Genomic DNA, 23,037 nt, shown 5'->3' on the forward strand with positions numbered 1-23,037 from the left:
TTCCTGGGGAATGCAGCCCAAATCAGGTGGTAAATTCCATCTAAGGCTAATTACTGTCACAAGACCGATAGTCAACAAGTACCATAAGGGACAGTTGAAAAGAACTTTGAAGATAGAGTTCAAGAAGGCGTGAAACCATGAAGAGGTAAATGGGTGGGATCCACTCAGTCTGCCTGAAGGATTAAACCTGGCGGGTTCAGTCAGCCAGCCCAGGACGACAGATTCCCATCACCCCCTGTCCAAGGGGTGTCAGAAGGGGACTGCAGCTTGGACGGCTCTGGCCCCCATCAGGCACATTTCCACCTAGTTGGTGCACCACGACCGGCTCTGGGTTGGCTGGGAAGGCCTGGCAGGCAGGTGGCTCGCTGCTTCCTGGCAGGGAATGTTACAGCCCCCAGGCAGCAGCTGTTGCCTCACCCCAGGGCCGAGAGAGATAACCACCGCCGCACCTTCGCCCATGCCACCCAGCCCCTCCCTCACAAGGGGTGTGGTAGAGAGGCCTTGAGGGGGACGGGTCCCCCCCTACTCCCAGCGCGACTCTCAACTGGTTCTTGAGGATCATTGCTTCAATGCTGGTGACACTGGCTTCAGTGAGGATGGTGCTGCATAGATTTGGCTGCCCTCCAAAACGTATCAAGTTACCAAGTCTTCTGTGTGATCAGATGTCTGCCACCGTTCTCTCTAATGGCCTGGAGTCTGACCCTTTCGTTATCAAAACTGGGTTTAAGCAAGGATGTGTTATTGTGCCAACTCCATTCTCCATCTGTTTAGCAGTCATTTTGGAACTTGTTAAAGACAGCCTGCCCAATGGACTCGCACTCAATATTGAGAAGACTAAAGTGCTCCAGCAGCCTGCTTCAGGCCTTGCACATGACTCACCACAAATTGCCATTGAGGGTCAGATTCTGGAGACAGTCGAGCACTTCTGCGACCTCGGTAGCCAACTTTCTCAAAACGCAAAAATCGACAGTGAGATCCAGCACAGGATAAAGGGTGCAAGTGCTTCCTTTGCGAAATTGCTCCACGGGTTTTCATGGACCGTGACCTTCAGCAGGACACCAAGATCATGGTCTATAAGACAGTAGTTATTCCTACACTCTTTTATGGATGCAAACCAGGGTAACCTATCGACAGCACCTCAGGAGTCTGGCGAGGTCCCACCAACGATGCCTCTGGCATATCCTTTGCATCAAGTGGGAAGATCACGGCATTAACACGAGCATCCTCACTGAAGCCAAAGAAAATAACAATCCACCATCAAAACATAGCTTTTACCAGCATAGGTAAATAAATCCATGCCAATTTCATACCATGCTCTTTGTTCATTGTGCTAAAACATAGGATCTTTTTTTCTGTTTAGTTGGTATTTTTGACATGTTTCACACATTTTAGCAGTTTTCTCTGTCATTGTTCATTTGTGGCCAACACAGTCTCTCTCTGCTCTGTATTTACTTTTTGCCATACCCAGCACCCTTCCTGTATAGTAGTCAGCAAGTCAGCTTGTAACATCTACTCTCCTACTTCCTCTAAGCCTCATGCCATCAATAACAGACAGTTCTGCTTTAAACTGTAAATAGGGACATGGTATGGAATGTCCTGGCCACCCTGTACTAATAGCCTTAATACCCTCTGTAAAGTCCCATCATTACCTGTAGCCTCAGCAAATTCTTTCCACTTCCTGTCTGAGGCTGGACAATTCTTTTTTGATCTGTCTGACATGCACTATGTCTGACTCCACCCCTGTTTCTATTACAGTTTTATCAAATGTTCTGGACAATGTGTCCCTTACGTCCTCACCCACGTGCACTCTTTGAATCAGCCCAAGGGCTGGGTATGTTTTTAAATCCAATGTACGTGCTTTATTCCTTTTCACGATCTCAAAATCCAACAATTCTGTTTGATCTTTTACTGTCACTGCTAGTACACATGTACCTGTAGTAGGAAGGAGTTCCCCCATTATAAGCTTTCAGTTTGACCAGTTTGCTCACCATGTTCCCTGAGTTTTTTCCAACCTTTTGACACTAATACCTGAAACAACATTTACCTGACATCAATGCACAATTTGTAGGTTATAAGAGTCCCATTAGTGTCTAAGGAAATTGTCCATTCGTTTCTTCCTTCCTCTTCAGATACAGCTCCTAGATAGAACTCCTGAGCTGTTGTCTGTGCTCCCTGCCTGGATCACTTGCGTTAGCACACAGGCTTCACTTCCTCTTCCGCAGTTTCTGAACTTGGTTGCAGACGTTGGCACAATGATTGTATTTCTTACAAATATTGCAGCACTTACCAAAAGCTGGGCATCGTTGAGGTCATTTTTTGTCCACATCTTGAGCAATCTTTGAAGTTTTTACAAACTCTTGTGCTTTGCATTTTTCATGCATCTCTGTTGTTTGTTTTGAACTGACTGGCTGCTTGCCAGTTTTTTGTCTCTCATGTCACTCTATCCAGTGTGGCAGTCTGTTCTGTTTTCCTTCTATTATTTTTATGCTGTTGAATGATTTCTGCTGCCTGACTCAGTCTTACGGCTTTATCCAACGTGAGATCCATATAGTCCAATCGTCTCTTTTGCAGCTTTGGATCTCTGATTCCAATTACAAACCACAATACCAGAGTGGGAAGTGTCATCCCGCTTCCCCAGTGCAAAGAGAGGAAATATCTGTTGCACACAGCCAGAACAGCAGCTGCCTTCTTGCTGTACAGACTGGAACCATGCAAACACACGTGCACATAAAGAAATGAACCTCAGCAGTGATCTGCCATCTGGAGCGTCTGCCGTGCAGCAGTCACTGAAAAATCACATGGACACGTAGAAAAATGCAGCAGTGGTATATCAGCAGATATGGCCTGGGCATGCATCATTATTATTTATTAGTTCTATGACACAGGGACACGTAACACTGCAAAAATGGGGATAATAATTATTTCCCCCCATCCTTCATTCGTCTTGGCTGCTTAGATCGTAAGGTCTTTGGGGCAGAGATGGCTGGAAGTTGAAGCTAGACACATTCAGACTGGAAATAAAGTGTAAATATTTAACAGCGAGCGTGATTAACCACTGGAGCTATTTCGCAAGGGTCGTGCTAGATTCTCCATCACTGACCATTTTAGAATCAAGATTGGGTGTTTTTCTAAAAGCTCTGCCCTAGGAATTATTTTGGGGAAGTTCTGTGGCCTGCATTATACAGGAGATCAGACGAGATGATCACGATGGTCACTTTTGGTCTTGGAACCGATCCCTCCATTACTGGCTCCTACAGGGGGTTTGCACAGCACTCAGCACATGGGGGTCCAATCTGACACGAGGCCTCCTGTGGCTACTGTCACACACATAATAGTAATAGAGCAGTTGGCGAGTAAATCCACCCAATCCTGCTCTCCTTGTTCTCCCAAAGGTTCCCACTGAAGCCAACAGGGGGCTTCGACGGGATGGAGAAAGTCAGTTTGGGCTCATTATTTGGCACCTTATTTTACTATTTCAGAAGACACATTGACAGGAATCAACTTTGTGAGGAAAGATTCAGACTGGCTCCGTTCAACAATCATTATTTGCTGTGTGGGGGAAGCAACGGCTACTAGTCCAGTATTCAACGTGTCCTATCGGGCCATTTAATCAGCTCCAGTTGTGACCACTGCAGCATAAAAATCTCAGTGGAAACTGCTGGAATGTGGAGAGTGGGAAGGAGGTGCTGAGATACCTGAGGCAGAGAGCTTTATTTGCTCTAGGCTCTATTGTTATTGCATATAAAAGGCTTAAAGGGACTGAAATACTAAAGGAGAGGAGAGGTGGTGAGAAGACAAGCGGAGCTGCCGTTGCAGAGACCAGCACTAGCGATGGGGAGAGCTGCCCAGAAAACTCTCCTCTCTTTACTCTGTTTAGGAGCAACGGTTTGTCTGGCTCAGGACACCTGCCCAGGTGAGTGAAAGACGATTTAATCCTCTTTCCAACATCATTTCACACTGTGGCTCTTGCCAACCTGGACCCTCGAGAACTGGGAACTGTTCAGGAATATTCATTCTCCTACATGTCCATAAAGTGCTTTGCTTCTTCATGGTGCTTTTTAAATAATAAAATGAACAGCTTCCTTGTACAAAATTCCTTTGTCGAAATTAATCTATACTGCAGAAGTGCACAGTACAGATTTGAGGCATTCAGAAATCGGACACAGTTTTTGCAAATCATGTTATGAAAAGGTTGTCTTTTGTCTTCATTGAGATTCTTCAAAATTTGACTTGACCTCTTCTCCCTCATGCTCATTTACTATCTTCTAACCTCCCCGCGTTGCTGCTGGAATCTCTCTGTCTAAAGCTTCCATCTCCTTTGCATATTGGGGCCAAAGCCTTTCTAATCTGGTGACTGACCGACCCACACAGGCAGATGAGCTAAATTCTGGAAAATAAAATCTCAATCTTCAAAGCTCAGAGTGAGCCTGTGATTTCAGATCCCTCTGCTTTATAAAATTCACCTTTACCAAATTAAGATGAAATTTATAAAATCGCAACTGTTGTGTACATATCACTGCAAATCCACTATACAACTCTTTCCATGTCAACACATTCATTTCTTTGCTTTGGGTTGAGAATCTAGCAGCATTTGAAGGTTTATTTTAGTTCATCATGAAATCCTGTGATCCTAATGCAAGATTTAGTCAAATTTGTGGAGACCTCATTCAGGCAAATTGTCTCTTTGAAGGAAATGGGTGGTTTGCTAAACAAGGATTGAATACAGGCTCCGCCATCTTATGCATAAATTAATGTATTATTTCAGAGCAGTACTGCCTTCACGGTTCATCTCCTTACGTTCATGATCATTTTGAAAATCATTTACTATGTACAATTTATGCCCAAATGTTCCAGGTTAGGAGGTAGAGTTCCTATATAACAGGTAATATTGCCCATGTCCACATTTTGTTTACCTCAAAATTTTTCACAACAACAGAGCTCAATGGAGTTGACCGGTATGTCCCTATTTTTCTCCACTGATTTCCCTATAAATAATTTTAAATCTCACAATGTGTATAATATAGAGAGGGGACTGTTTGGTTAAAAACATATTTAGTTCTTTAAAATATATTACCTGAGCTTGTAAGAACAACTGTTTTTTACTTTTTATTTTACTTTTGCACAATTTCTTCACTGAATGGCAGCTATTTGTTTTTCCTCTGCATTTCATTCCACTTTTCATAGAATCATGAAATATCAGGGTTGGAAGGGACCTCAGGAGGTCATCTAGTCCAACCCCCTGCTCATACCATGACCAGTCCCCAACCAAATTATCCCAGCCATGGCTTTGTCAAGCCTGACCTTAAAAACCTCTAAGGAAGGAGATTCCACCGCCTCCCTAGGTAACCCATTCCAGTGCTTTTGTTTCTCTGTAGGTAATTTCCTTGAAAGATTCTCATGAACTGACAAAATGCTGCAATGGTCAGGTTGCAAACATTGCAGAGGGATGTGTACATCAAAACTAAGTCTGAGGTTATTTCTTTTAAATACAAATATTTAATAACTTCTTTTTAACTTTTGTTTTCACTATAACTTAAAACAAAGACTAATAGTAATAACCCCCAACTTTTAATATTAGGGCATTGTCTCTGAAATGCATAATGCTAATAGAGAAAGGAAAATCAAGGAACTATCTAGGCTTTCATTTGCTGAGTTTATCCCTCTGGATTTCTGCAGAATGTTTCAGATCGTGAGAGGCTAACCATCATTGATTATGGATTCATTTCTTTCCCCAGAGGTGACCATAGTAGGTCTCAACAGTACCGATAATCTCTCCATTCTCCAAGGTAGCCCTGGAATTCCAGGGGCCACAGGGCCCAGAGGAGACCAAGGAAATGCAGGAATGAGAGGTACATTCCCAGGCACTGAATGGGAATCAGACATGGCTGGTGCTGATGTAAATGGGAATTACTTTTATAATATGCTCAGACATTGGAGATTCCCCTCAACCCTGATATGAGGAAATTCACATGGCATCTCCCATATCCTATGGCAAGGGATTGGAGCTTCAGAATAACCAAGCTCTGAAATACTGTCCATTCCCTTTGGGGTGTCAGATTGGCAACCAAGTCCTCTGGTTCTTTCCTCATCTCTGTCACTGGCTCGCTGTGTGACCTTAGTCAAGTCACTCTCTTTAAACCTCAGTTTTCTCCTCTGTATAATAGTGATAATGGTCCTTTACCTCCCAGAGGTTATCTGAGGCACATTTCACTGATCTCTCCAAAGCGCTCTGAGAATTTTGGATGAGAGGGGCTAGAGAAGAGGAAATCATGATTATTATCATGAGCCAGGACATTTTTAATTGTAGCATGTATAAAATGGTTGTTTACCAGCTTTGGCTCTCACCTAACAGCAAGATGTGCTTGTCCCTTTGACTTCAATGTGCCTCCATGTAAGAGTCCATGCTAGGGGATCCTGATGTGAGATCAGGGACTCAGCGAGCCAGATGCAGATACAGGATTTGAATTTTGACACAAATGGGTTATTGTAATTCCAGGTTGGGGTGGTAGGTGGGAATTATGTACTGAGTATTTACGCTGCCCTGGAAAACATTCAGTCAGTTTTCTGTGTTTGCAGGAGAACGGGGACCTCCGGGGATCCCCGGAAAGGTGGGAAAAACTGGCCCAAAAGGTAAAGTAACAAAGGGCAGAGAACTGTGTTTTCCTATACGTGACCTAAGAATAGGAAATACATTTTTAATCAAATATCAATTAGACCTAGTGTGGGGTTTAGAAGTTGCTTATAATTATTAGAATTGGGAGCACTGGCTATTGGGAGTCTGAAAGAACAGGAAACAGGAAGGAGGGGAAAGGAGTTGAGAGGCTGGGAGAGAGTTACCGAGGGTGCAACAGCAGCTTGGTAAAGAGGTTTCCACTTTGAAAATAAAGTCCTGTTGAAGCTTGTTAGTACCTTGCCTGGTTGATACAACATTTTGGCAACGAAGATGGATCTTCTGCCTCTGAACCCACCTGCACCCTTTCTGCAAAGCCCAGGTGAGCCTCCAATTGCTTTTACTACCTGGATCCATATGTTTGAGGCTTATCTGCTTGCAATCAGTGCTACAGAGATTTCTGAAGTAAGAAAGCGTGCTCTGCTAATCCACTGCCTTGGAGCAGAAGGGCAGCGTATATTTTACACCTTTCCCCTTGCAGTTGATAAAGATGAGACAGCACTCACTGCATTAAAGAATTTTTTTGGTGCCAAAAGTGAATGTAGTAGGTAATTGCTACAGATTTTGCCAGCGTGAGTGGAAACAAGGGGAAACTATAATGCAGTATATTGCTTCCCTGAGGAGTCTGATTGTAATTTGTGACTTTGGGAATATGGCAGATGAGATGATTAGAGACCAGCTCATTGAGAAAACAACCATGCTTCGTGTAAGAGAACGCTTACTTCTAGAACCACAGCTTACACTAGAAAAAGCAATAACCATTGCTACTCAGATTGAGTCAGCTACAGCTGAAGCCAAAATAATGAGCATGGATACAGGAGCCACAGTCCAGGCTGTGACTCCTTTGTGGAAAAGTTCCCTACCACTGCAGACACACAATTGCAAGAGGAAAACTAATGAAAAACCACCACATCAGCAAATTCAAAATACAGTAAAAGCATGCTTGCTTGTTAGTACCTTGCCTGGTTGATACAACACCTTGTTATAAAACATCAATTCCTATAATATGTGGGCTCCAAAACTACCATAACTTCTCTTCACTCTATATTTGACAATAAAGGGTTTATTATTGCAACAGAACTTCAGTTCTGATCAGTGTCAAGATCTCGCTATCTCTGATCAGTCTTTGCTCTCTTTTTTTTTGTTCAATCAGGAGAAAGAGGTCCTGCTGGCCGCCCTGGAGTGAAAGGTGAGAGACCTCAGATGATTCTTCTCACTGCAGAGCATGGCACTTTCTGGTGCTATTCACGGTGATAGAGGAATTGGGAGCAACAATCCCTCCATTATACAATTTTTCCTTTCAGCTCCTTGCCAAACAAAAAAGATGAAATGAAATTGGTTCCGGTTAGACAAAAATGTCCCCTTTTTGTTTTTGTTTAATAGCTAAATGACAAAACACAGCGTTGTTCCAAAATGAAGAGTTGGAACATTTCAAAATTGTGAATAAAATTTCACCCAGCTCTAATTATAATGTCATGACGTCCTATGCAGTCACAGGAGATAGATCTCAACTGCAGTGTAGACGTAGCCTAAGCCTATTTCATTTCAGCCAATGCAGAAGACAAGATAAGATAAATGCAGTTCTGCCAACCCCAAATCTTTGAAAAACTAAAGTTAGGTTCATCAAAAATCCGGAGACTGGTTTTAGAATCATGAGATTATGTAAAAATAATACAGCTGGTGTTCTCTTTATTTGCCTTCTGCTTTTGAGTATTTAGGGGGCACATTTTGAAGCTTTTGCCGTAGCTTTGAGGGCTACTAACTTACTTTTTCTTTAAGACCAAAGGCTGAAATCATGTCACATCCACTGGACCCGAGGAGCTGGAGCTTTAAGGAAAACACTAATTATCATGAGACTCATGACCAAATCCTGAGAGTTGGCAACATACATCACTTAAGTCCCACAAAACGCCAACTTTAACAGATCATGCAGAGGATAGCTGGTACATAGGCCTTGAACTAGCCCCTCCACACAATGAAACCCAAGCGATTGCTGTAGTGAGATGGTGAATTATGGAGGTGACCTCCAGGTAAAACAAGGATTTTATTCTGAGTTCTTTTTTTAGGAGATAAAGGAACCCCAGGAGCTACAGGAATCCCTGGAACACTTGGTGAGACCCTCTGCACTCTCCTTTATACTGAACACATCATTTCAGTTCTATTTTTGCAGCACTAAAAATTAAGAGTCTGAAGAAGCTTGTTTCTTGAATAGTTACCATGTCCACAATATCAAGCTCACTGATCCTCCAGTGAGATTTGGGCTCTATAAAGAGAGAAATTGCTGTGCCTACAAAAACACGTGGCCATCCATGTGTTGTAACGTCTGGAACAACACTAGCCAAATGACCTTTGGTATGAGAGAGAACAGCTGAAATGTAAGTGAAATCTGTAGATCTGGAGGTGTATCCTAGAGAAGGTTACTTTCCCCTACCCCTCCTTATATTTCCCACATACCAGGAGTATGGAGTATGAATCACAAGAAATTGATCCTATTTATATGTCCAGTTAAAGGAACGACCCTTTTTCTACCAGTACTTTATTTAACTGTTATTCTCCCGTTGTCGCTTGGAATTTTTTTAAAAAGAATATTGAGTCAAATTCACAGCTAGCATAAGCGCATGCAACTCCCTTGACTTTGTGGGCATTGCTTCTAGTTACTGACCAGCAATTAATTTAGTCTATTAAGGACCAATTCTTAGCCCTGCAAGTAGGAGCCTCATGAGAGGGTTACAAAATAGTGTTGGTACATAATGAGAGCAGTCTTGATGGTTCAGGCTGGAAGGCTGAGATCAGAGACATTTGTGGATCCATTAGCACTTGGATTTTCACAGTTAAAAACCTGTCTAGTGCATTTTCAAGATAAGGAGTACTTTGCTAACCCAGCTGTACCTATTGGCCGATTGCATAGTTTAAAAGACTATGTTTTGTCTTATGTATGTAATATTTTCTGGTTCCATTTCACTTTCTATTGTGTTTCTTTTCATGACTAGAAGAGGAAGTGCTGGATTACTTGCAGTGTCAGAAAGGTGAGAGTTTCTTATGACCACTGACTGTCATCTCATTTCATCCAGCAACCCAAACATGAAAACCCATGAGAGACAGACAATTTGCAAAAAAATACATATGTGATTTACCCCATTTGCTGTTCTTAAACTATAAGTAAAGAGACTTTGATCTTTTGAAATGAAGGTGTTTTGCTGTTAGCAATTGGCCAGTGAATCTTTTGTGGAAATACATTTCAGCCGACAGATTCACTTGCAAACTGATGTGAGAATCTGATATTTTTTCAGGGTGAGTTCTGACCCAAGTCACGTGATAACCTGAAGCCCTTCTGGCTCACAGACAGATTTCAAAATGCTGCATGGAAACTTGTAGTACAAACCTTTGGTCACATTTCAATTTCCATGACTTTTCAAGACCTTTGAGCCAATCCACTGTTCAGGTTGAGCTGTTCTCACCCAGAACAGATCGGGTTGGGCTAGTGATTGCGTCTTTTCCTCTTGCAAACAAAGTTAATACAAACCAGACTGGCACAGTGGAGTCCAAATCAATTGTTTTGCTAACTACAGAGAGCATGAAAAGCCTCGCAAGGTACGTTTGCTGCTGCTGTGGTAGTTTCCAAAGATAGAACACAAAGGGAACACAAACTATTTAAAGGGATACTACCCAATTCCCAAACACTACAGTGGGGAGGGGAGAAGATGGTGGCTCAAAGAATATTTTCTAGTTACCTGATTCTGCAATTGATCTGGCCCTCAGTGCAATGTAAAGCAGCCCATGAATCCCTGCTCCAAGGAGAGTTATACAACTAATTTACATATTTCAATTCCTCTTTCCACCAGGAGCAAAGAACTGCAAGGAGCTGTTAGCTAGAGGGTACACCCTGAGCGGCCGGTACAACATCTACCCGCATGACTGTAAAGCCATGACCGTGCTGTGTGACATGGACACAGATGGCGGAGGATGGATTGTAAGAGCAGCGCATAATGAAGCTCATTGGATGTTTTTTCTTGAACAACAGTTTACTGTCCCAAGAATGGGAGGTGGCCCTTAGCCAGTGGGTTAAGCTGTTAGCTCCCCATGGTTAGCTGAAATAAAAACACAGACACTTCCTGAGCCCTTCTAATCCTCCCTAGTCCTTGGTTGTGGAGATAACTTGGTTGTGAACACAATGGGTTCCATGGAGGAAACCCGGAGCTTTAGAGTCAAAAAGACCCCGTCTGAGGGGACATTTGTCACTGCTCTGACCCAGGTTTCCCTTTTCCTGGCTATTCTCTGCCCAGCTCTCAGAGCCTGCTCAATAGCTGCCCAGACTCCGGAACCAGAATTCCTTCTTCCTTCCCCTTCTGGCACATCAGCTGCTCTGTCACTCAAGCAGCCTCTGAGTATGAGTGGAGAGAGTGTTCTAGGGAGCTGAGGAGATGAGGGGTTTGAACCCTGTATACTCATCACATTTAAACCTTCCAATTTATTATTATGCTTATTTATATCCCAGTCGTGCCTAGAGTATCCGATGAAGATCAGGGTCCCATTGCACTGAATGCTGAACACACATACTGAGAGACAGCCCCCATCCTTTGCAGCTCACAGTCTCCATAAACAAGGCAGACAAAGGGCCGGACAGAAAGCAGAGGTGCTGTGACTTTCTCAAGTGGCACAACTGGGTATAGATCTGAGGCCTCCTGATTGCCAGTCCAGTGCTATAGATTTCAGACCATGTGATCCTTTAACCTAGTGCAGTTGCTGCCAAGATTTAATAGGATCCTCTGAGACACGCCTCCCTCTGCGATAGTCACCTGAGCTGAAATAGATCTGACCACGTTAAATCTCATCCAACGATTTACAGTCTCAGAGTTTCTGGTCTTCTGCTCTAGTAGGATGGAAAACAATGTGGGATTTCCCAGCTGAGAACCTCCTGTTTCCCTGCAGGTGTTCCAGAGACGGGTGGATGGCTCTGTGGATTTTTATCGTGACTGGAATTCATACAAAAGAGGTTTTGGCAGCCGGCTGTCAGAATTCTGGCTTGGGAATGACAATATCCACCTGCTGACATCCATTAGTAAAGACATCACTGATTCATTCTTTTCCTTATCGCAACCTTCTCCACCAAGTTTTGTTCCCACAGTTTAGCCACGGACACAGGGTATAGAGTTGTACTAATCGGTAGAGGTAACACTTCCGCTGCAGACACCCCTTCCTGTTCCTTACAGCCCAGTCCTGTCACACAGAGCTACTGAAGGCAATAATGCTGTGGTAGATGGGCTGGATCCAGTCACGATTCCTGGAGCAGCATTTTGTCCTCGGGTGGTTCGCCCACAGTACAGCAATAAGGGATGCTACAGCCTGGATGAGGTCATCGATTCTGAACTACCTTCGCAAAGCATAACATGGAGCAGGTTTTTAATAGGGAGGTCAGGTTGGTGGATGGAAATTGAATTGATAAAGGTCAATAGGAAGATATTGCCTTGATACAAGAATCAGTGGGTGGAATTCTGTGATGTGTGTGATGCAGGCAATTCAAACTAGATGATCATAATGGTCCCAATATAATGGGGACTGATTTGTGTGTAGCCTTTAGGGGCTTGTGCAATAGAAACAATCAATAACAGTAATAAACACTAATGGAATGTGCTGAACATTTTGCTTTCAAATTGTTTTCTAAAGGTCGCAATGTGCTTCGCATCGATTTCAGAGATTTTGATGACAACTATGAATTTGCTACATTCTCATCATTCAGAATTACAGGGGAGACTGAGAAATACACGCTGATTGTTGGACCCTTTGTGAATGGCACTGCAGGTAGATTCTGAGCTCATCCTTTACCCTTTGTGGCAGATGGAAAAATGTAAAGCAAAACATGCAGAATATTCAATGGCAGAAGCAAAAGGTGAGGTAATCTGTGGAGGTGATGTCTGTCAGGAAACATCAGTTATTCTCCTGCTGAACTATTAGAGGAGAAACACACGGTCTAGTGACAACAGAACACACAGTATAGTATGGATATCCTGCCCAATGAAGGACTGATCACAGAATAACAAGCAGAGGTAGGCACAGCTACTGCTGGTTGCTTTTCTAAATTAGATCTTAATGCCCCATAGAAATATCTGAATTGAACTATGTACATCAGAACATAAGAATGACCATACTGTATCAGACTAAAGGTCCATCCAGCCCACTATCCTGGCTACGGACAGTGGCCAATGCCAGGTGCCCCAGAGAGAGTGAACTTAACAGGTAATGATCAAATGATCTCTCTCCTGCCATCCGTCTCCACCCTCTGACAAACAGAGGCACCATTGCTTACCCATCCTGGCAAATAGCCATTAATGGATTTAACCTCCATGAACTTATCTAGTTCTCTTTTAAACCCTGTTATAGTCCTAGCCTTCACAACCTCCTCAGGCAAGGAGTTCCACAGGTTGACTGTGCGCTGTGTGAAGAAGAACTTCCTTTTATTTGTTTTAAACCTGCTCTCCATTAATTTCATTTGGTGGCCCCTAGTTCTTATATTATGGGAACAAGAAAATAACTTTTCCTTATTCACTTTCTCCACACCACTCATGATTTTATATACCTCTGTCATATCCCCCTTTAATCTCCTCTTTTCCAAGCTGAAAAGTCCTAGCCTCTTTAATCTCTCCTTATATGGGACCTGTTCCAAACCCCTAATCATTTTAGTTGCCCTTCTCTGAACCTTTTCTAATGCCAGTATATCTTGTTTGAGATGAGGAGACCACATCTCTACGCAGTATTCAAGATGTGGGAATACCATGGCTTTATATAAGGGCAATAAGATATTCTCCGTCTTATTCTCTATCCCTTTTTTAATGATTCCTAACATCCCGTTTGCTTTTTTGACTGCCGCTGCACACTGCGTGGACGTCTTCAGATGACTATCCACGATGACTCCAAGATCTCTTTCCTGATTACCTGCAGCTAAATTAGCCCCCATCATATTGTATGTATAGTTGGGGGTTATTTTTTCCAACGTGCATTACGTTACATTTATCTACATTAAATTTCCTTTGCCATTTTGTTGCCCAATCACTTAGTTTTGTGAGATCTTTTTGAAGTTGTGGCACCTTAGAGACTAATCAATTTATTTGAGCATAAGCTTTCGTGAGCTACAGCTCACTTCATCGGATGAGCTGTAGCTCATGAAAGCTTATGCTCAAATAAATTGGTTAGTCTCTAAGGTGCCACAAGTACTCCTTTTCTTTTTGCAAATACAGACTAACACAGCTGTTACTCTGAAACCTTTTTGAAGTTCTTCACAGTCTGCTTTGGTCTTAACGATCTTGAGCAGTTTAGTATCATCTGCAAACTTTGCCACCTCACTGTTTACCCCTTTCTCCAGATCATTTATGAATAAGCTGAATAGGATTGGTTCTAGGACTGAACCTTGGGGCACACCACTAGTTACCTCTCTCCATTCTGAACATTTACCATATATTCCTACCCTTTGTTCCCCGTCTTTTAACCAGTTCTCAGTCCATGAAAGGATCTTCCCTCTTATCCAATGACAACGGAATTTACTTAAGAGTCTTTGGTGAGCAACCTTGTCAAAGGCTTTCTGGAAATCTAAATACACTATGTCCACTAGATCCCCATTGTCCACGTGTTTGTGACCCCTTCAAAGAACTCTAGTAGATTAGTAAGACATGATTTCCCTCTACAGAAACCATGTTGACTTTTGCCCAACAATTTATGTTCTTCTATGTGTCTGACAATATTATTCTTTCCTATTGTTTCAACTAATTTGCCCAGTACAGACATTAGACTTACCGGTCTGTAATTTCCGGGATCACCTCTAGAGCCCTTTTTAAATATTGGTGTTACATTAGCTATCTTCCAGTCATTGGGTACAGAACCTGATTTAAAGGCCAAGTTACAAACCATAGTTAATAGTTTCACAATTTCACATTTGAGTTCTTTTGGAACTCTTGGGTGAATGCCATCTGGTCCCGGTGACTTGTTACTGTAAAGTTTATCAATTAATTCTGAAACCTCCTATAGTGACACTTCGAACAAAGTAGGCACACCACTTGTTCTCCGCTACAGGAGTAGATGAGAGGCAGATCAATTGATAGTCTCTGGGCAAAGAAAAAAAGGATAATAAATAAAAGCGACCTTTTGTATGGGTGTACTATAGTAATGGGGGACTTTAACTACCCAGACATTTGTTGGAAAAGGAATAAAGAAAAACACAAAAGTTCTTGGAATGTATTGCGGACTCCGTTTTGTAGAGGAAGTAACCGGGAGGGCTGGGGGGCAGGAAGGCGGGAACCAGCCATTTTAGACTTAATTCTGACCAACAGGGAGGAAATGGTAGCAAATCTGGAGGTGGAAGACAATTTGGGTGAAAGTGTTCATGAAATCACAGATGTCTTTATTCTAAGGAAAGGAAGGAGTGGAAACATGGACAAAGTGCGAAGGAGAAGTACAAAAGAGTAGCATACCCATGTAGGGACAAAATCAGAAAGATTAAGGCACAAAATAAGTTACACCTAGGAAGGAAAAGAAAAAGCCATAAGAAGAGGTTCTTAACATATATTAGCAGCAAGAGAAAGATGAAAGAACATGTAGTTCCTCAACTTAGCAGGAATGGAGAGGTAATAACTGAGGACATCAAGAAGGTGGAGGTGTTTCATGACTAGTGTGTTTCAATCTTCACTAAAAAGGTTACTGGTAATGACATACTTAACACACTATTAACAACAAGGGGGAAGGAATGAAAGCCCAAATACGGGGGAAAGGTTAAACAATATTTAGATAAGTTAGATGTATTCAAGTCAGGAGGGCCTGGCTAAACTCATGCTAAGGGACTAAAAGAGCTAGCTGAAACAATCTCAGAACCATGAATAATTTTCTGGAGAACTCCTGCAGGATGTGTCAATGTCCCAGAGCACTGGAGAAGGGCAAACATAGTACCTATATTTAAGAGGAGGAACAAACGGGACCCAGGGAATTGTAGGCCAGTCAGCCTAACTTTGATACCTGGAAAGACACTCACTCAAATTATTAAACAATCAGTTTGTAAACACCTAGAGGACAATTGGATTAATTAGCAATAACCACCATGGATTTCTCATGAACAAATCATATCAAACCAACCTAATTTCCTTCTTTGACAGGGTTATTGGCTTAATGGATAAGGGGAAAGCACTAGACATGATATATTTTGATTTTAGTAAGACTTTTGACAAAATCCCACCTGGCATTCTTGATAAAGAAATGAGGGAAATGCAGTCTGGAAGAAATTACCATAAAATGGGTGCATAACTGTTTGAAAGACTGTACTCAAAGAGTAGTTATCAATGGTTTGCTGTCAAACTGGGAGATTCTAATGGGGTTTTGCAGCGGTCAGTCCTGGGTCCAGTAGAAGTCAATATTTTCATTAATGAGTTGGATAATTAATTAATTAATGAGTTGGAGAATATGCTTATAAAATTTGCAGATGGCACCAAGCTGGGAGGGGTTACAAGCACTTTGGAGGACAGAAAAATTAAAAAACTCGTGGCGAACGGGGGAAGTCCCGGATGACTGGAAAAAGGCTAATGTAGTGCCAATCTTTAAAAAAGGGAAGAAGGAGGATCCTGGGAACTACAGGCCAGTCAGCCTCACTTCAGTCCCCGGAAAAATCATGGAGCAGGTCCTCAAAGAATCTATCCTGAAGCACTTACATGAGAGGAAAGTGATCAGGAACAGTCAGCATGGATTCACCAAGGGAAGGTCATGCCTGACTAATCTAATCGCCTTCTATGATGAGATTACTGGTTCTGTAGATGAAGGGAAAGCAGTGGATGTATTGTTTCTTGACTTTAGCAAAGCTTTTGATACGGTCTGCCACAGTATTCTTGTCAGCAAGTTAAGGAAGTATGGGCTGGATGAATGCACCATAAGGTGGGTAGAAAGTTGGCTAGATTGTCAGGCTCAACGGGTAGTGATCAATGGCTCCATGTCTAGTTGGCAGCCAGTGTCAAGTGGAGTGCCCCAGGGGTCGGTCCCGGGGCTGGTTTTGTTCAATATCTTCATAAATGATCTGGAGGATGGTGTGGATTGCACTCTCAGCAAATTTGCGGATGATACTAAACTGGGAGGAGTGGTAGATACGCTGGAGGGCAGGGATAGGATCCAGAGGGACCTAGACAAATTGGAGGATTGGGCAAAAAGAAATCTGATGAGGTTCAATAAGGATAAGTGCAGGGTCCTGCACTTAGGACGGAAGAACCCAATGCACAGCTACAGACTAGGGACCGAATGGCTAGGCAGCAGTTCTGCGGAAAAGGACCTAGGGGTGACAGTGGACGAGAAGCTGGATATGAGCCAGCAGTGTGCCCTTGTTGCCAAGAAGGCCAATGGCATTTTGGGATGTATAAGTAGGGGCATAGCGAGCAGATCGAGGGACGTGATCGTCCCCCTCTATTCGACATTGGTGAGGCCTCATCTGGAGTACTGTGTCCAGTTTTGGGCCCCACACTACAAGAAGGATGTGGATAAATTGGAGAGAGTCCAGCGAAGGGCAACAAAAATGATTAGGGGTCTGGAACACATGACTTATGAGGAGAGGCTGAGGGAACTGGGATTGTTTAGTCTGCAGAAGAGAAGAATGAGGGGGGATTTGATAGCTGCTTTCAACTACCTGAGAGGTAGTTCCAGAGAGGATGGTTCTAGACTATTCTCAGTGGTGGAAGAGGACAGGACAAGGAGTAATGGTCTCAAGTTGCATTGGGGGAGGTTCAGGTTGGATACTAGGAAAAACTTTTTCACTAGGAGGGTGGTGAAACACTGGAATGCGTTGCCTAAGGAGGTGGTGGAATCTCCTTCCTTAGACGTTTTTAAGGTCAGGCTTGACAAAGCCCTGGCTGGGATGATTTAATTGTGTATGGGTCCTGCTTTTGAGCAGGGGGTTGGACTAGATGACCTCCTGATATTCTATGATTCTATGATTCTAATTAGAATGCAAAATGACCTTGGCAAATTGAAGAATTGGTCTGAATTCAACAAGATGAAATTCAGTAAAGACAAGTGAATCACTTTTCACTTAGGAAGGACAAATCAAATGCACAACTATGTGATGCAGTTGTACAAAAAGCTAATACCATTCTGGGGTGTATTTACAAGAGTGTGGCATGTAAGAAACAGTAGGTAATTGTCCTGCTCTCCTCAGCACTGGTGAGGCTTCAGCCAGAGAACAGTGTCCAATTCTGGGCACCTCACTTTAGGAAAGATATGGACAAATTGAAGAGAGTTCAGAGGAGAGCAACAAAAATGATAAAAGGTTTAGAAACCTGACCTGTGACGAAAAATTAAAAAACTGGTGATGTGTAGTCTTGAGAAAACAAGACTGAGAGGGAGGAATCTGGAAACAGTCTTTAAATACGTTAAGAGCTGTTATAAAGAGGACTGTGATCAATTGTTCTCTATGTCCACTGAAGGTAGGACAAGAAGTGACCAGCTTAATCTGTGATAAAGAGATCTAGGTTAGAGATTAGAAATACATTTCTAAGTGTAAGGGTATCATAGAATCATAGAATATCAGGGTTGGAAGGGACCTCAGGAGGTCATCTAGTCCAACCCTCTGATCAAAGCATTACCAATCCCCAACTAAATCATCCCAGCCAGGGCTTTATCAAGCCTGACCTTAAAAACTTCTAAGGAAGGAGATTCCACCACCTCACTAGGTAATGCATTCCAGTGTTTCATCACCCTCCTAGTGAAAAAGTTTTTCCGAATATCCAACCAAAACCTTCCCCACTGTAACTTGAGACCATTACTCCTCGTTCTGTCATCTGCTACCACTGAGAACAGTCTAGATCCATCCTCTTTGGAACCCCCTTTCAGGTAGTTGAAAGCAGCTATCAAATCCCCCCTCATTCTTCTCTTCCGCAGACTAAACAATCCCAGTTCTCTCAGCCTCTCCTCATAAGTCATGTGTTCCAGTCCCCTCATAATTTCTCTTGCCCTCTGCTGGACGTTTTCCAATTTTTCCACATCCTTCTTGTAGTGTGGGGCCCAAAACCGGACACAGTACTCCAGAAGAGGCCTCACCAATGTCGAATAGAGGGGGACGATCACGTCCCTCGATCTGCTCGCTATGCCCCTACTTATACATCCCAAAATGCCATTGGCCTTCTTGGCAACAAGGGCACACTGCTGGCTCATATCCAGCTTCTCGTCCACTGTCACCCCTAGGTCCTTTTCCGCAGAACTGCTGCCTAGCCATTCGGTCCCTAGTCTGTAGCGGTGCATTGGATTCTTCTGTCCTAAGTGCAGAACTCTGCACTTGTCCTTGTTGAACCTCATCAGATTTCTTTTTGCCCAATCCTCCAATTTGTCTAGGGCCCTCTGTATCCTATCCCTACCCTCCAGCGTATCTACCTCTCCTCCCAGTTTAGTGTCATCTGCAAACTTGCTGAGAGTGCAATCCACACCATCCTCCAGATCATTTATGAAGATATTGAACAAAACCGGCCCCAGGGCACTCCACTTGACACCGGCTGCCAACTAGACATGGAGCCATTGATCACTACCCGTTGAGCCCGACAATCTAGCCAGCTTTTTACCCACCTTATAGTGCATTCATCCAGCCCATACTTCTTTAACTTGCTGGCAAGAATACTATGGGAGACCGTGTCAAAAGCTTTGCTAAAGTCAACGAACAACATGTCCACTGCTTTCCCCTCACCCACAGAGCCAGTTATCTCGTCATAGAAGGCAATTAGATAAGTCAGGCATGACTTGCCCTTGGTGAATCCATGCTGACTGTTCCTGATCACTTTCCTCTCCTCTAAGTGCTACAGAATTGATTCCTTGAGGACCTGCTCCATGATTTTTCCAGGGAAGTTAAGCTCTGGAATAGGCTTCCAACAGAGGTTGTGAAATCCACATGACTGGAAGTTTTAAAGAACACATTGGGCAAACACTTCTCAGGCACGGTCCAGATTTACTTGGTGCTGCCTCAGCCTAGGGGGTTGCACTAGATGACTTCTCAAGATCCCTTCCAGCCTGACATTTCTATGATTCTGTGAATCTATGATCCTGAATCCTCAGCAGGCTCCGGGCTATGCTGTTAGTGTTAGGACCATATTGGGCTCACATTATACCATCACAATGGTGTAAACTGATTTCAGGACACCCAAGGACCGAGCACCTTGACTGCAATGAGTTATTCCGGATTTATAGTGGTGTAACTGAGCTCAGACTATCCTTTTTTGGCATCCTTTCATCTACGAAAGATGGTGGGAATTGCAGCCTCTGATGTCTCATGTGACTGAATGGTCCTATCCGAGATTTGCATGATCTTTGACAGTTGCTGCAAATATATCTATCTTGGTTGGGAGCTGCTTGCTTCCTGTGGGCTCTTTTCTCTTCAAGCTGTAGGAGATAGCTCCTGTCCCGGACTTTGATTCTCTGATGGAGACGATGGCACCACTTGTTACGATCACTTGCCAGGATTTCCCATTGGTCAGGGTCAATGCCAAATTCCTTCATATCTCGCTTGCATGTGTCTTTTTGCGAAGCTTGGGACATCCTGACATTCTTCTTCCCTCTAAGAGCTCCCCATATCGCTTCTCCTTGGGTATGCGTCCGTCTTCCAACCTACTCAGATGGCCCAGCCACTGCAGTCATCTTCGCTTGAGCAGGGCTGTCACACTTGGTAAATTTGCCCTTCGAATTTGCCCAACACACATGAGAGTGCTGAGGACGCAAGCTTGGCACACTAGCATTTTGGTCTTGCTGGTAAGCTTTGAGTTGTTCCATGCTCTTTTAGTTAGTCTGCTAAAGGTGGTAGCAGCCTTTCCAATGCAAACATTTAGTTCTTCATCCAGTGAGAGGTTGGTACTCACTGTAGAACCTAAATCGCTGAACCTTTTGGACTACTTCTAGCTGGTTGGCATTTAAGGCGATTGAAGGATCTTGTGGAACCCTCTGTCCCAATACAATCGTTTTCTTGATGCTGATGGTGAGAGCAAATGCCTGACAGGTACTTGAAAGGAGGTCCATGAATTCTTGGAATAGATCTTCATCATGGGCTATGAGGGCAGCATAATCAGCTAATAGATGTTCCCTGATCAGCACCTTTTTGACTTTGGTCTTTGAGTTAAGTCATGATAGGTTGAAGAGTTTCCTGTCCAATCCTGTGTGGAGATACACTGCGAATATGGCCTGGTGAAAAATGTTCCTTACTGAAAATAGAAATGCAATCTCTCTCCTGACCCCAGGGAGATTTCTGCTGCCTGGAAAGGGAGAAATTTGGTAACCCCACTGCAGAACCACCAGGCTGGGCTGTGGGAACCGAACTGTAAAAAGTAAACAAGAAGAGAATATCTCACCCACCTTGTCTCTGTAAAAACATGTAATAAATAAACCCAATTGTTTCCACAGGGGATTCTTTAATGGAGCACAACGGCATGATGTTTTCAACCTACGACCATGACAACGACGTGTCGTCATTGAACTGTGCTGAAGCCTTTAAAGGGGCCTGGTGGTACAAGGATTGTCATGCATCCAACCTGAATGGATTATACCTGAAAGGAGCCCATGAAAGCTATGCTAATGGGGTGAACTGGAAGTCATCCAAAGGGCACAACTTCTCCTACAAGATGACAGAGATGAAAATCAGGCCAGCGTAGCCAATCAGGGAGGCACTTGTAATAATTATACTGAGCTCTTATATAGCAGTTATAGGCCTGTCATAATAAACATTAATCTGAAGATGACACTAAAGATCTTTTCTTTATGCACCAGCCAGGAGGGGGCAGACATCATCATAGACACTTACCCGGTGCAGTGCACTAGGACTAGAGCCGGTAAAAAAAGATAAAAATAGTTTTGTGGGGAAAAAATTGAATTTTTCAGTTGTTTTCATTTCAGAAGATTCTAAATTAACCCATTTTTGTTTTTGGCTTTTGTGCATTAAAAAAGTATGATTTTTTTCCTGCCACACAAAACATTACAACCACATCAGTGATATTTCATGAAAATTTTCATGTTTTTTCAAAGGCTGTTCGTCCACAGAAGAGCTCATAATTTGAGAAATGTCAGCCAGCTCTGTCTAGGTTATGTCTCCTCTCCTGCAAGGCTCTGCTGTCTCTTGATTCCATTACCAGAAGCACCACCACAGCTCCTACCACTGCCATGCAATTCTTCCTGTGGTGTTCAGGACTCATTACCTTCAGATGCTGCGTCTGCCTCTGGAGAACCTTCCCCTATGTCAATAAAGCAAGGGCTGCTCAATGAGTTCCACGTCTCAGATTTGTTTGTACACACAAGACAGTTCAATAGCATTAAAGACCAAATGTGCCTGGCCCTGCATTGTGAACATTGTGGGCAGAGCGTGCCCTGGGCAGAAGGGGACATTATTTGCCTGGCTACCCTGGGGAGTACAAGAGAGGGGAGCTACCTCTGCCAGCAGCGTTGCAGCTGCAGAAGGGTCATGTCGAAATAGAGTGAGGGTGGAAATAGAAGAGCACTGAGACGATCTCAGGCTAAACCTGCACTAGAAAGTCCCATCGCCCAGCCCATGGTGCCTTGTGAGGCAGAACAGGCCATAATCTCCCCTCTTTATGCTGGTATTATGCCCAGCGGAAGATTTAACAATTTAACAGCAAATGCTGACTGGACCCCTAGTCCCACCCCCTCCCCCCATCTCCCTCTCCCTGTGCCAGGGGCAGAGGAAGAAAAAGAAGGGCCTCGGTGCAGGCTTTTATTGTGGACCCCCATATGCCACCACAAGTCCCACATTCTCTCTTCCCTCACCCCCCACAACCCCCAATCCCTGCTTCTGCACCTCCTGCTCTGCTCCCCCGCCCATCCCAACGCCCCACCCAGGTCCATGCCCTGCACCAGAGCTGCTGCTGCTAGAGCCATCAGCACGGCTCCTGCCAAAGCCAGACCTGCTACCGCGGGAGTCAGCGCCGCAAACCACAGCTGCTGCTGCCAGCGGAGCTGGAGTCAGAGCCCTAGCAGGCAGCGGGGGGAGACAGGGGGGCCTCCAACCAAAATGGAGGCTCTGCCATTGCCAGTCCCACTCATCAGACTTCACGGCAGAGCCACCCTTTTGGAGTCCATCCCCACCCCCGCGGGGCAAATTCAAATGTGGGCCGTGGGGCTCAGGGCACGGCTCTTCCTCGGGGTTCCAGCAGGCCCCCAACAACAGCAGCGGCCTGCGCTGGGCAGACGTTGTACGGCCAAGCAGCCCTGAGCCTGCCCCAGCTATTCATCTGCCCCTGTCGTCTACCTTCTCCCGCTCGATTCCTGACCCCACCTTCACAAGCACCCGACGCAGTCACCATGGCAGGGGGCCCCTTGGCTGCCTCTGGGCTCCTGCCATTGCACGGGTTGCACGTGTCTAACCCCGTCCC

General features: G+C 44.0%; 1 protein-coding gene across 1 annotated transcript; it reads left to right on the forward strand.

Moving 5' to 3' along the window:
• The first annotated feature begins 3,812 nt into the window (after nucleotides 1-3,812).
• Nucleotides 3,813-21,914, forward strand: LOC142069426 (ficolin-1-like). The gene is made up of 10 exons (XM_075120429.1): nucleotides 3,813-3,913; nucleotides 5,736-5,849; nucleotides 6,577-6,630; nucleotides 7,824-7,859; nucleotides 8,737-8,781; nucleotides 9,661-9,696; nucleotides 10,513-10,640; nucleotides 11,600-11,729; nucleotides 12,335-12,469; nucleotides 21,059-21,914. Exons 1-10 carry the CDS (start codon nucleotides 3,832-3,834, stop codon nucleotides 21,304-21,306), a joined length of 1,008 nt encoding a protein of 335 aa, XP_074976530.1. The 5' UTR covers nucleotides 3,813-3,831; the 3' UTR covers nucleotides 21,307-21,914.
• The last annotated feature ends 1,123 nt before the right edge of the window (nucleotides 21,915-23,037 follow it).

Source organism: Caretta caretta, chromosome 16 (assembly GCF_965140235.1).
Source record: "Caretta caretta isolate rCarCar2 chromosome 16, rCarCar1.hap1, whole genome shotgun sequence".
In the NCBI taxonomy this organism is placed as follows: Eukaryota; Metazoa; Chordata; order Testudines; family Cheloniidae; genus Caretta; species Caretta caretta.

Bases quoted from the DNA above. Each gene is read 5' to 3' on its own strand.
- LOC142069426 (XM_075120429.1), top strand. From the start codon at position 3,832: ATGGGGAGAGCTGCCCAGAAAACTCTCCTCTCTTTACTCTGTTTAGGA. The intron at 5,850-6,576 runs GTACATTCCCAG...CTGTGTTTGCAG, and splicing joins AGGAAATGCAGGAATGAGAG to GAGAACGGGGACCTCCGGGG. The intron at 9,697-10,512 runs GTGAGAGTTTCT...TCTTTCCACCAG, and splicing joins TTACTTGCAGTGTCAGAAAG to GAGCAAAGAACTGCAAGGAG.